Source organism: Salminus brasiliensis, chromosome 13 (genome assembly GCF_030463535.1).
Source record: "Salminus brasiliensis chromosome 13, fSalBra1.hap2, whole genome shotgun sequence".
Taxonomy (NCBI): domain Eukaryota; kingdom Metazoa; phylum Chordata; class Actinopteri; order Characiformes; family Bryconidae; genus Salminus; species Salminus brasiliensis.
This window is the reverse complement of record NC_132890.1, coordinates 22,176,521-22,190,162: the sequence shown is the minus strand read 5'-3', so window position 1 is coordinate 22,190,162 and position 13,642 is coordinate 22,176,521. Positions and strand designations below refer to the sequence as shown.

General features: G+C 40.4%; 1 protein-coding gene across 2 annotated transcripts in view; it reads left to right on the top strand.

The window, feature by feature from the left end:
- The window catches only part of LOC140575222 (cholinesterase-like), a 34,940-nt gene extending 24,314 nt beyond the window's left edge, over nucleotides 1-10,626 (top strand). For both annotated transcript variants that reach the window (XM_072695447.1, XM_072695448.1), the window contains 2 exons: nucleotides 660-817; nucleotides 7,972-10,626. In XM_072695447.1, coding sequence (XP_072551548.1) covers nucleotides 660-817; nucleotides 7,972-8,099 — 286 coding nt within the window. In that variant the 3' untranslated portion in view covers nucleotides 8,100-10,626. The remainder of the gene's footprint in view (nucleotides 1-659; nucleotides 818-7,971) is intronic.
- Nucleotides 10,627-13,642: the final 3,016 nt, after the last annotated feature.

Sequence of the window (13,642 nt, the reverse complement as noted above, 5' to 3'; positions counted from 1 at the left end):
TGTATTTACTGATCTCCTCAGTGTAGATCTGGGATCAGTTCATGCCTTTTTACGTAGCACTGAATGCTGTGTAAACCAGGGACTGATGAGATATGATCTCAGAAAATGAGCTTGATAAGCACGGACCAAAATCTGAAGTCATTCTACCGTTAATAAGGTTCTCTGATGGCAGCCACTGACCGGTTGTATTGATGCTGGGAGCAATCTTCAGATCTTTTGTTAGCAATACACACATCGCCAGCTTCAGTGGAGCTGAGTGTTTTGGGACAGGGTACCAGAAGAACTTCAACAGCAAACAAGATCATTGTAACCCTCGCTGAAGTTCACCTTTCACCATCAAACAGAGTGACTTTCTTTGTATGCTTAAGGAAATTGACCAAGTGTATCAGTTTAGTTTTTTTTTTCCAGAGTTTGCGTGTTTAAGATTTGAAGCCCCTGGATTTAGAAGGCCACAAGCTGTCCTTTACAGGAGCATGTAAACGTCTTAGCTATTGAATTGTTTCATTGATTCTTTCTGAAGGCTATGTTGCTGAGGTGCAGTAATGTATCGATGTAACTTGGCTCTGTACATAAACTGACCTTTGGGTTGATTTTCACTTGTTTTGTTGTTGCCCCCCCCTCGCCCTCCCTCCCCTCCCCCTTTTTTTTTTTCTCTCAAGGAACCCGAGTGCCGAGGGATCTGCATGGCCACCTTTCACGGTGGAGCAGCAGGAGTTTGTTAGTCTGAATACAAACCCACCGCATACACTCCGGATGCTCCGGGCTCAGCAGTGCAAGTTCTGGGACAGCTTCCTACCTAAACTACAACATGTCACTGGTGAGGGAGTGGTGGAGTGACAGCCCTAACAAACAAACACACATACTCGCGCACATACACACACACACACACACACAAACACACTCAAGGGGTATGTCTCCATCCCTAGAGAGATGCCTTGCTCCTCACTGCAGGCAGCTGTCTGAGCAGGCAGAATTTTAGCTGGAGTGGAACCTTAAAATATACTGAGGGATTCCAGTAAGACAGCGATTACATCACTAATCATCCCTGGTACCTGTATGCACGTACCTCAGCCGTTAACATCACTGCAGGGGTCGTGATGGTTTTATGATTGTAAAGGCTGCTGGTGGAGGACCCAGCTATCAACAGATACGCGTAAGTGCAAATGAACCCTTATAATTCTAGGTAATTATCCCAGAATACTCTGCATAGATGCGACAGTGATTACCTGATGTTACCTTAGCTGAAGATGATTGACAGCTAGACTGTAATAGCGAGTGCAGGGGTCCTGAAGGCGCAGAGTCCTACACAATTTGGTGATTTCTCGTCTAGAAGCCTAATAAAAAACCTAATAATTATATGGTGAGTTGAATCAAGTGTATTTGAGCAGGAAAATCACCAAACTGTGCTGGGCCAGTGTTGCCCATGCCTGACCTAGAACTTGGAGGGTAAAATACCATTGTCCTTTGCTGTGTGGTATATAATATATAGTCTGCCTCTCTGCATACTTTGTTAGCCTCATTTTCCCCTGTTTTGCAATGGTAAGGACCCCCCAAGGCAAGTGACACTGACATGGTGGTGGTGCTTTTGTGTGTTTTGTGCTGGTTTGAATGGATCAGACAACCAGAAATATCCAGCCAACCTGGTTGGTGGACAACCCTCAGTCAAGGGACACTGAGGTGTTTAAGAACTCCAGCAGCACTGCTGTATCTGAGCCACTAATACCAGCGCAACACATACAAACACGCTACTACTACGTCAGTGTCACTGCAGTGCTGAAAGTGACCCACCACCCAAACACTACCTGCTCTGTGGTGGTCCTGTGGGGTCCTGACCATTGGAATAACTACAAAGTTCCCCTGTGTTATAAGTGGAGTGGATGTAGGCCAAGTTCATTCCAAACTAGATGTGGTCCTAATATTCTGATTGGACCTACTTATTATTTATTCTAAGTTCTATTTATTTATTTAATACCACCACAGCCACCTAGTTAAAAAATGTGTAATCCTTAAATGAATGGTTTGACATACCCTAGGTGATCAGCTAATGTTTGGTGTAGTATTTGTGCCACTGGGGCTATGAGGATGATGTTGCTAAGTCCCTTCCACTGTGAGTCACTCTCCTGCTGGTACAGGGGATTGAACCTGCAACCTTATAGTTCCAAGCCCGTTTCTCTAACCTTTACGATACGGCTGCTTCTAGATGCTGTCCGTTTCAGACAATTCAGAATTCTGCCTACAGAAAGCTCCTGAGATATTGACATACACTCTACTCCCATGCCGAATCCTCATAACCACTCTAGGACCTTTCAGTGTTGTTTCCTCTGCTGGTGGCTTTGTGCCTCTATTTCACCCAAGGTCTTTAAGCCATTTCTGGTGTTTCTGCAGCTTCTTCTACTCATGGAGGACCTGCCCTGCCTGGGTTGTGGAGCTCCAGGCTGGGCTGTGTAGGAGCAAGGTCAACTCCTGCCTCACAGCATGGCGGGTTATTAGAACATAAGTAATACCGGGGCCCTCCTCAGCATGCTGATTATGCAGACACGACACTCAGCCCTCGCGTTTTTTGAAGCTGGCAAACGGCAAATTCCGCATTTTCAAAATATTTCAGTTTTGGCTTCACATGCATTTCGAATTCCTTAAGCCCTGAAGGAACGTTCAGGTCAGGCTGTTTGGTTATTCAACTATTTATTTAGCGAGCCGTTGCCGCAAATGATGAGGAGAGCATCGCAGAGTGAAGCGAGTCCACTCTGCTTTGTTTAGTTTCGTAACGAGCGTGGAAGGTCGTGTGGTCGCCACTTTTCCGTATGAAGCGGCACACGAAGGCCTTTCCTGTCAAAACGAACCGCATGTGAAGTGGGAAAAAGCCTTTTGCTATAGTTAGCTTGCTCATTTAAACCATTTGAACTAAGTGTGATGCTCCTCTGCCGTTTGTTGCCCCGGGGTGGAGGCTGCGCGCTCTAAGTGCTGTACTAAAAGGTAGAGCAAAACATTATTCTGAGTGCTTTGTGCTGGAAGGTGTTGCTTGGAAATGTTAAAGCGCTGTGGCGCTCTCCACAATTGCTCTGGTAAGCTGTAGATGCGTGTTTTTAAAAAAAAAAAACTTTTTTTTTTTTTGGGGGGGCATCATTGCAAAGGGAACCACTGAAACTTGTTTCACAGGTTTTAGCAGGGTTTTGGAGGTCTTTGCAAGGTGGTGTTTAATAGTGTACAGGATTGGAGTGCTGGAGATGGGCACAGAAGGGAGGAGTACAGCTGGAGTTCCAGCCAGGGCAATCTTGGGGAGCGGAATTGAATTTGACACCGAGATGGAATGAATCAATTCTGTTTTGCGCCTTGGTGAACAACTGCAAACAGCTTTGCTCGAAAGAGCGTCGTCTTGTTTATTTATTAGAGCACATGCGCACAAACACACGGACAAACACACTCTTCCACATATACATGTACACTGACTCAGCCACCACCATGAAGATAATCTGATTTTTAAATAGCAATAGATTCACAACAATGAGTACTACTACAGTTCAATACAATGTAGGCTACTTATTTTAAAACAATAAAATAAGCTTGAAATATTGCCGGGCAATATGGAAAAAAAAAATTGTATTGCGATATTTAAAGACATTTTTTTACAATATACAATATTTATCACAATATTTCGCAATATGTAGAAAAAATGCACCAGCAGCATAAAACAAAAAAAAGCTTCTATCCAAATACTCTCCCGTACTGAGTACCATGATTTTTACTCAAAATATGCTGCACGCCATTGAATTAAATAAGACTGGTTATACTCTTTGTAATAAAACGTGCAGTTAATCAGTGCTCTTTAAGCACTGACTATATCCACGATACACTCATAAAAGCATATTGTGTACCACGATAACAAAATGTATCACAATACGATAAAATATTGTCATATTGCCCGACTCTAGCTTGAAATGTGCTCTAGATTAACTCTTTCCAGTCGGCTGCACGAAAGGGAATACCGACATCTGTTGCCAAAGACTAGCCCCATAAGTTTGTGCAGTCCCTGTAGTTACTGAATGATACACCTTACTGTGTAATAAGCCTTTCTGTGTTAATGGGTTAATATCCTTACAAAATTGCATATATACTGGTAATATCATTACTGTCATGAAAGAATCTTTAGAACCTCAAACGTTCAGAAAAGAGGAGGGGGAAATTATACTTTTTCAATGAAAATCAGTCAAAAAAGATTCTATTCCAGGTCATATTGGAGCACGTCCATTGGTCAACTGACACATTCTGAAGAACACAGTGAAAGAACTGCCAGATTTGCATTATGTTAAGATGGAACACGGAAATTTAGAGACAAGGATTAGCGTGACCGTGACGATAAAATATTTACTTTAATATACATTTCAGTAATGTTCACTACAAAATGCTTGTATGAGTTTTGTAGAAAGACCAGTATTATTAATGTAGGTGTTTTTATTTTTATTTTTTTTAATTGGAATATTTAACAATATTAAATTACAAAATGAGAGATTATAAAGTGGAGTAGCATCTTCCTCATCTAGCTCCCAATACTGACAAAGAAGCTGAGTATGAGCTAACCACAAATTAGCCCAAGCTAATACGGCAAATATGAACTGGCCTTGCAAGATGCAACTGCTAGCTTGTAGCTGTGAGCTAATGTGCTAACATTCGAAACAAGATCTAACGCAGTCAGCATGAACTAACATTCCAAACTCTGAACTTAACATGGCATCCATGAGCTACTGTAGTGCATTAGCTAATGATGAGCATTCTAGGGCACATTCATCACATTAAATACAAACTACATTTGCAAGAGAAGGTAGGCCTAAGTGCACCCTTTGGAGTAACTTATATTTCTGCATAGATTACTAATAAAACGTGGTCCAATCATCATTAGAATAAAAAGTATAGACAAACACAATAGACACAATAAATAAATAGACTAATAACATATGTACACATGAACTCTTTGCATCCCATCGAGAACATTGAGTAAACATCCCACAGTGCAGGTAATTGGACCTTTTTGGTAATGACTTTTCCAAAGGCTAATTGGCATTGTTGTTTTTTCAGTTCAGGAAATGAGATGGAAGTGTAGGCTTCAAAGGTCCTGCACCCAGGTTACTGACAAATCTGGTCTTCTTAAACAAGATGGCTTAGTGTGAACAATACCTCGTTGCATACAACTTTAGAAGACATGTTATAGAGACAGTTGAAGCTTGAAAATGCTATTAAAGCATTGCTAATCCATGTTGATCCATGATTTAGAAAATTCAGGACTATTTAATACTACTTTATTATTTTATTATTATTATTATTTTATACTACTTTAAATGGTAGTGTGCATTCTGTTTTTTTGTCTGGAGCTAAACTAGCCTAGCCTGTACAGTACATTTTAGGGCATTTAGCTGATGCTCTTATCCAGAGCGACTTATACACAGTTACTTGCGTTTCAGCAGTGGGCTGATGTAGTGTTAAAAATATTGCCTGGGGATTTTTATTGGTATAGCGCAGCATAGTCATCCAGACTGGGAATCGAACCCTGGTCTGGTGTGGTAGTATGTGGCAGGTAGTGGTGTTGGCCATTGTGCCACACCAACCACAGCAGTCTCAGTATGTTGAATGTGTTGTCTGGTTGTCAAGGCTTGTCTCAAATTGGAAGATGTGCTCTATTATTACATACCTATTACTGTTCTTTATGCCATTTCAGGGTCAAGATATATTAGCATAAAACTATAACTGTCTCTTTTCTTTATGTGCAATATGCAGCTATAGCAGTTATGAGCATGCAAATACACCGGTTTAGGCATAAAACACAACTAACAAGCTACTAAAAAGCAGCTCAAACAGCTCCAGTTGCATGATCACATTGCTTATGGATCCATATATAATGCTGTTTATTATTAATATATGCTGACCACTTGTGCATTCTCTTCTGTTCTGTCCTCTTCCTTCTGTCATATTTTTGTGCTCGCTCGCTCGCGCACTCCCTCTTTCTCCCTTACTCGCTCTCTATTTCCTCTCTCACTCGGAGTGGCATTCTGTTGCTAGGCAATTGATGAGTCCTCATGCTTAGCAATGTTGTTTCACTTCTTAGTGAAGAGGGGCTAAAAATGTAACGCTGTAATTGCCTTTCCAACATCACTAATTCACCTACCGACAAAAAGAGAGAGGAATATGGAGCAACAGCTTGCAGTGACAATGCTGATATTGATCTGAGCCATTGAAAAGCTCATGCACAGGGACCTGATGCACTGCACCATGGTACAACAGAACTTACCGCAGTGGTTCATTGGTGAAGAAACATCCGATTACTGATTTCCACACAGTTGTGGTGATAGGAACGAAGAGTCACCATGACTACAACATGATTATAGCCACTTTATTTACTATTCGTACCGACCTGTAAACCTACATAGTCTTTTATGTGAAAAAAAAGCATTTTATTTTTGGACTGTGTTGCTTCACAACGCTGTGCACGTATTCTTCCATTAAGAACTGATTTTAAAAATAAGGCCAAAAAAAAAGACATAACAGTGTCTTAAGACAGTGTATTTGTAACGATTTGGTGTAATTACTAAGGATGTTCTGATCTGATCCAGTGATTTAGGAAATGAAACGTCAGCATTTAAAAATTTCCTACCAAACAAAGTAAATCCATTTACAATGGCTGATTTTCGAAACCGGTGACTAAAACAGTGTTTTTACTGATACCATTCCCAAAATGTTGCAGCTTTTCTCTACATTTGGAACTGAAAATCTCAGTTTTTAGAATTCCTGGGAATTCCAAGCCCTGTTTTGAAGAACCTTTGATAGAAGGCTTCTTAATATATTGCTAATAGCAGAATTTATAGATGAAGTTATACACTACAAAAAAACACCCAAAAAATATGCTTATGTGTTCACTTTGAATGTTTCTGGATTTAAATATAAAACAATGATCCAACAACCTAGAATTAAACATTACCTAATATAATAAACTTTAGGAAACTATTTTATGTATATTTAATAAGACACCCATAGAGTAAGACACAATTGGATCTCACTGTTACAGGTTATAATGAGAGCTAGACATAATTGCCAGAGTATCAGTAATCAGTGAAAGCTATCCAGGCTGAAGTACAACCTTCAAACATGGTGGAGGTAGTATCTCACTGTTACAGCTCATAATGAGAGCTAGAGAAATCTATTTAGATCTATTAATTTACAGAAGCATCCCTCTTGACCCTCTTCACCTGTAATGTCTCACCTTAAAAACGCAGCAACTTCTAAAATCTGCTGCTTTGTTATTGATCAGTTAAATTCTTAAGTCAATTACTCAAATAACGACCAAAATAATCAGTAGGTTACTGAATGCTAAGTGCTTCAGTTCTAAGCTCTTACTCCTAGATATAGTCATTTGAAGGCAAATCTTGTTAAAACGATTAACAAGAGATATGTACAGAGCACGATTGGTGGTGCTGAGTAGTAAACAAAACCAACACATAGCTTGAGTCTGACTTTTAAAGGCTGCTGTAACCGTAATGCCGATGCTTTAATGAGGATCCAATATTCCCTCAGTCGATTCCATGCCCTCTTAACACCGTCCGAATGCTTGTGCTATTGAGCAGGCAGTGGGAAGCGTTTCCAACACCTAGTTCGTCCTGGTTCACACATTAGCAGCGGCGTGTGAACGTTGTATAACCAAGGCCACGACCTTGAGAAACACAGGTTCAGTGTTTGCTTGCGGAAGGTCTGGATCTAGCCGAGGTTGCAGGGACAGGGGTGAACACACAGCTAAGCACCTGGAGAGAAGAAAATCCCTGTGAGAATGGATTCACATGGTCCACAGGAGTGTTACCATAGCAATGGCCATGTAGAGGAATGTGCAGACGCTTGAAGTCATGAAATCTGCTGATTGTTTGGCCTGATTTTGTTTCTTTTTCTGGAAATTAATCTCCTCTTGGCTCTTTTCTCTTCTCTCCTCTCCTGTAGTGAGTATTGATGAGGTGGAGCTGCAGTGGAAGACTCAGTTTCATCGCTGGCTTTCTTACATGCTGGACTGGAAGAATCAATTTAACGACTACAGCTCGGTGAAAAAGCAGCAGTGTGAGAACCTTTAATGTCAGCGCCGCTTTTCTTCTCAAGCGCCGGCCAGTGCACTTTACGAGTCAATACAGCTACAAAAGCCAATGCGCGCACATGACCGAGGACTATGTGTTCTTTCGTACACGCCGACTGTAGCCAAACATACATCTTTTTAAGTACGTGCCTTCCCCCCCCCCCCCCCCAAACCTTACTTGATTGCACAGTCAATATGGCCTCAAGCTGGGCTACATTGCTTGATATAGTGAGTACATACTGTATATTGTAGGCCAGTGTTTACAGAGTTCATCATGAAACGTGTGCTTTTTTCCCCTTCTAATCTCTGCATGTTAGAATGTACCACACATATTGATTTCCTTACTGCTTTACTTTTTATTGCAGCCTCCACTCAACTTTAATCGACTCTGTAATGAAGCCTTGAAGGATTTTTAATGGTGCCTTATGTTCGTGTCTGGTTTCTTCGTGTGATATAGGGGAACAGCGAGGCACAACCTATTGCAGAGCAATTAGTTAAACAGAGTGTGCATTTGGCCATCTTCTCACGTTCCCATAGCAACGGCATCTGCAAATGTTCACAGCGGTCAGACAGATATTCCTCCAGATTGAAGCCTGAAGACAAAAGTAACTTGTTTTCAGTTGTGTAAAAATGAAAAGGTTTACAGCTGTATTATTTGAATCTTCCGTGTAGAAAAGAATCAACAACTCACAGTGAGAGCTGAAGTGCAACCTTCAAACATGGTGGAGGTAGCTTCACACACTGTTGCAGTTCACAGTTAGAGTTAGACAGGCTGAAGTACAACCTTCAAACATGGTGGAGGTTGTTTCACACACTGTTACAAGTGAAATCCACCATATACTTTTACAAAAGATGTTTTTAGACACAGGTGGATCAGAAACATGCTGTATATGTAAAGTTAATAAAATCTAGTTGACTTTGATGGGGCTGATATTTGCTGATCAGCTGGTGAGCCGCACTTCAAACAACATAGTTATATTAAATTAATGTTTGTGTTTGAATTATCATACTTTTAGTTACTGTTATCCCCTCTGTTTTTGGTTAATATAAATCTTTCTCAAATACTTAAGTAAAGTCAAATCGCTTTGTCCTCCCCTACAGTTTGTGTGTTTTGAATGTTTTAAATGTTTGTTTGTTTTTTCATATTAAGTGTAATTGCAAATTGAATTTAGAATGAATATTATAGGAAAACAAGAATTTGTTTTGTGAAGACTGGAATCAGTAATCTCAAACTGAAACAGCATCAGATTCCATGTGTAAGTCAGCTATTGTTTTTTCGTGCTGGTTAATCCTGTCTGCTATACTATTTATATATGTAATTGCATTGTATTTTTCACAGATATGTATATTTGCATTAGGTATACATTGTCTATTAGCAGGCTTGTATCTCTACTTCCCTTTAGCTTGTGTCAAAAATAGCTGAAAATGTGAGGTGGGGGGGGCGTGTAAAGGAGGATATTTTCCTGTTTCATTTTTCCACTCCAGACTGTACACACAACCATAACTCTTCATCACATTCAAATCATAATAAAATATCTTCTACTCACTAACACTGGTGCAGGATGGATTAAGAGTTGAGGAAATCTGCACTTTCCCACAGTTTCTTCGCTGGTTTACCTGAAACTTTGAGTCGGCAATAATTCATAAAAAAACTACAGCATGATTTTGTTTGTTTTCGCTGAGACAGAAAAACGACTAGGCTGAATTTGCTACTGTATCACCCAAGTAACATTCATATCCAGAGATATATTACTATCCATGCCAGTGGGGCCAGTGCCCGCGGGTCGCTGACTGCCAGGGCCTTCAGGGGATCTTGGACCACAGAACCCCGAGGCAGCTCAAAGACAGTGGACAGTCCACTACAGATGCAAAACCTAGACAAATGAATAGTGAAGGCTGTGGTGATATGTACAAATCAGGCATAACATTGAAACCACTGACCGGTAAAGTGAATAACATTGATGATCTGGTTTCAATGGCACCTGTCAATGGGTGGATGTAAAACATAAGGCAGGTCTTCTGGGGGGTGTTCCCAGTATGCATTGGCCCTTTGGATGCTTGAATGGTTCTTTGCCTGGCTAAAGGGTTTTTCATCACTATATAGAACCCCTCTTGTCAATACCTAGAACCTGAGGGGCTGTAATAGAAAGCGCAACCGATAGCAGTTTGTCGGAGAGAGATTTATTAAATATTCATACTGTGGGATTCATTTATGATTTGTTTTTGTGCATTTAGCTCATTAGGTGTACATCAGAAGTGATCACTGGAATCTGTTAGGCTGGAAGTGTATTGACTGTATGACTGTATTTCTAGCACTGTTTGATATCAGAAGCTCAAATGTTCTGTGTGGAATTATCATATACCACCTAAATCGCTTGGATTTGCTGGTGTGTGTGTGGTGTGCCTTTATATATGGTGAATCTGTTGTCTGTTATATTAATATTAATATCTTTTGTGATATTAAAGAGGGATTAAATGCATGACCATGAGAACACATCTTATTAAATTTGTGTCTAATAAAAAAAAAAAAAGAAGAACAGAACAGTGGTTTGTTGTGTTTGTTTTTTTGTTTTTTTTTTAGGGATAATAGTAAATGTGTGTGTGTGTGTGTGTGTGTGTGTGTGTGTATATATGTGTTTGCGCATACCTAACTCTGCTCACTCTCCGGTTAAATTTGGCAGTGTTCTGTGTGTGTGTGGTTGGTGTGGGTTCACTGGTCGAGCAGATGGAGTTTGGGCCTTAAATGCCATAGCTGTTCATTTGTACGCTAATCATTTAGGAACGCTTCGTGTCTGACCTTTTAGAAATGGTTTGGTGGAAGATGGCTTCTGGCTTTCTTCCAGATAAAAGGACAAGAAGAAGGGAAAGACGAGCAATGGAAAAAGGAAAAAAAAGCTTTGTAAAGCGTCTGACCTCTTTGTTGCATTGATGACATTAGCATTAGCATTTATGAAAATATTTGACATTTCCCCCAAAAATTCATAACATACCTTTCTGGCTATGCAGCACTTTACTGACTACACTGTTTCTGATGCAAAATGAATTACAAAAAAAAAGCTGTGAGAGAAAGTCTGTGAACAATTTATATATATTATTAATATATTTGTATGTGTATGTATGTATATATGTATGTATGTGCGATTGTACAACATCTCAACTTCTGTATTCAAAACCACTTGTGAACAGGGACCCCCACAACCCTTGGAGCTGTTCAGGAGATGCATACACAAAATCACCTGGACATTCTAATTGTCTAATTGGACATTTCTCTGTGTCCAACACATCGACTACGAGAAACAAATGTTTAGTTATCGATATTAAAGAGCCTATATGTCACCAATGCATTGAGAAAAAACATGTTACTCAAACTTTTGATCAGCAGTGGAGGTGATGCTCCGATGCTCTTTTCTTCTACACACTGTCAATGGCATTTTTCTTTGTAGGACACCTTAGACCTCTTTGTTGTTCCTCCTTTCCCCCTTTTTTCTGTTCCCACCAGACGCAGATCTAAGGTTTTGCTTTCCATAAGGCCCAGAGTGATACGGAACGGACAAAAACCTCAGCGCTGTTTTTTAATTAGGGCATGTATGTGTGTGTGTGTGTGTGTGTGTGTGTGTGTGTGTGTGTGTGTGTGTTTTAGACATGTGAAAATTCAAAAGCTCTGTAAGTGGGAGTAAGTGGTTATTTACTCGGTAAAACACTAGCTAGTAATAGAATTGAACACAATCCATGCGATGGCTGGGGGTAGCCAGGAGAAATCTGGAACCAAGCTTTGTTCTTCAAACATGCTCACAAGATCTCAACTACTTTCCTCAAAATGAGAACTTCTTGTTCAGTTTTACTGTGTTTATGAAAAGCTGCTTCTATTCTAATGGGATCTGAAGTTTTTACAATTAAAAAATAAGAGAGAGAAACCATGAGTCATAGAGGTCCCACCTCACATCTTACAGGACTCGTGGAGTCTATACTTCGGCAGGTCAAAGTCAAAGAGTCGGATTGCCACCCCAATGATATGCTCTGTCATTTATCCTCATACAACGAAAGGCCATTACACACTGGATAAGACAAGGTGAATGGATGTTTTAGAATATGATCATGCATCACGGTTAGAAAAAAATGAGCAATTGATCAGATCTTGATCAGAAATAACAAAGATGTTAAAACAGGCAAACCGTGAGACTGGCCGGCTGCAGATTTTTTTTTTTTTTACCTTTGGGAAAAGCGAAAGTAACACATAGCTTGGATATCCATAACCCAGTTTAAGCTGCTTGTGGAGATCCAGATCTCTATCCTGTTTGAAATGGTTATTTTAAGAACAATCCATTAAAAGGTTCTTCTGTGCCGTCCCTCCAATGAACTTTGTCAGGCCTTTTTTTAATAATGTCAATTTTAAGACCAGACAACAACTGAACAGATCAGTACTGATACAGCAGTGTAGATTGTTTACAAATGTGTAAATAAAGGTCTTTGCTGTTTATTATTATGACAACAAAACATATCGCTTGTTGTGGGCATACATGCAGAAATCTAGAAAAACAGTTTATTGGCGTGCACATTCATCCATGTGTAAAATTCCCTAACAAAAGAAATGACGGTTGTGTTTAACATAATTTGATACCTTGGTATTTCACTCCAGGTGCTTTGCCTGAAAGAACACTGTGTGTAAACCGCTCATAAATATAATCCGCTGGAGATGAAACTCATAGCCTCGAGCTAGTAAACAGCAGAGAGCGCACCTATGAGATCATTTCCAGCTTAGAGAAGGTGTACTATACTGTAAGTCGGGGGGGGGGGGGTAGTTCTGTTTTGATCCTATTTATGATACATGCTGAGATGTTTACCATCTGATAAACTGAGATTAATGTTTGGTTTCTGCTGTTAATGTTTGACCCTTGATTAGGTCGGAAACCTACTTGTTTCTTTTATGCCATTGAAGACATTCAAGCTCCCTCCACCAGCTTGTCTTCTGTCCACAGTGCATTCTCGTGGTGGTGTCCCTTCCTTATTGGATCAGACCACCTTCTTCCATTGCTTCAGATTCAGATTCAGTTCTGATGCTTGCCTGTTCATTGTAAGCCTTTTAAAGGTGGACGGGCGTTAGCATAGGCACTCTGATCATTCTGCAGCTACACAGCTCCATAGGCTGGGGTACATCAATAAACATTTCTGTTCTTGTGCCACAATAGAATTTTGAATGTTTCCACCCAAGCTAGACAGCTTTTTTTGTACCTACAAGAACGTATGTACGGAACGTAATGTGCAAGTTTGTGGCTTGCCCCCCCCCAGGCCATCATTGGTAGTTACTCACAACTGGTAAATAGGAACAAGCCTTCGTCAAAGTGTCTCAGTTCTTCACACTTGCCCATTTCTCCACGTCCAACACAATGTCCACGAGAACCCTCCAACCGAGATTTAAAAGCCAACATGTTTTTCTCGATGCGACACAGATGACCTCTTTGTTGTTCCTTCTTTCCACCTTTTTTTCTCTTCCCAGCAGAAGCAGATCTGATGTTTTGATTTCCACCGAGGCTCAGCGCCGTACGG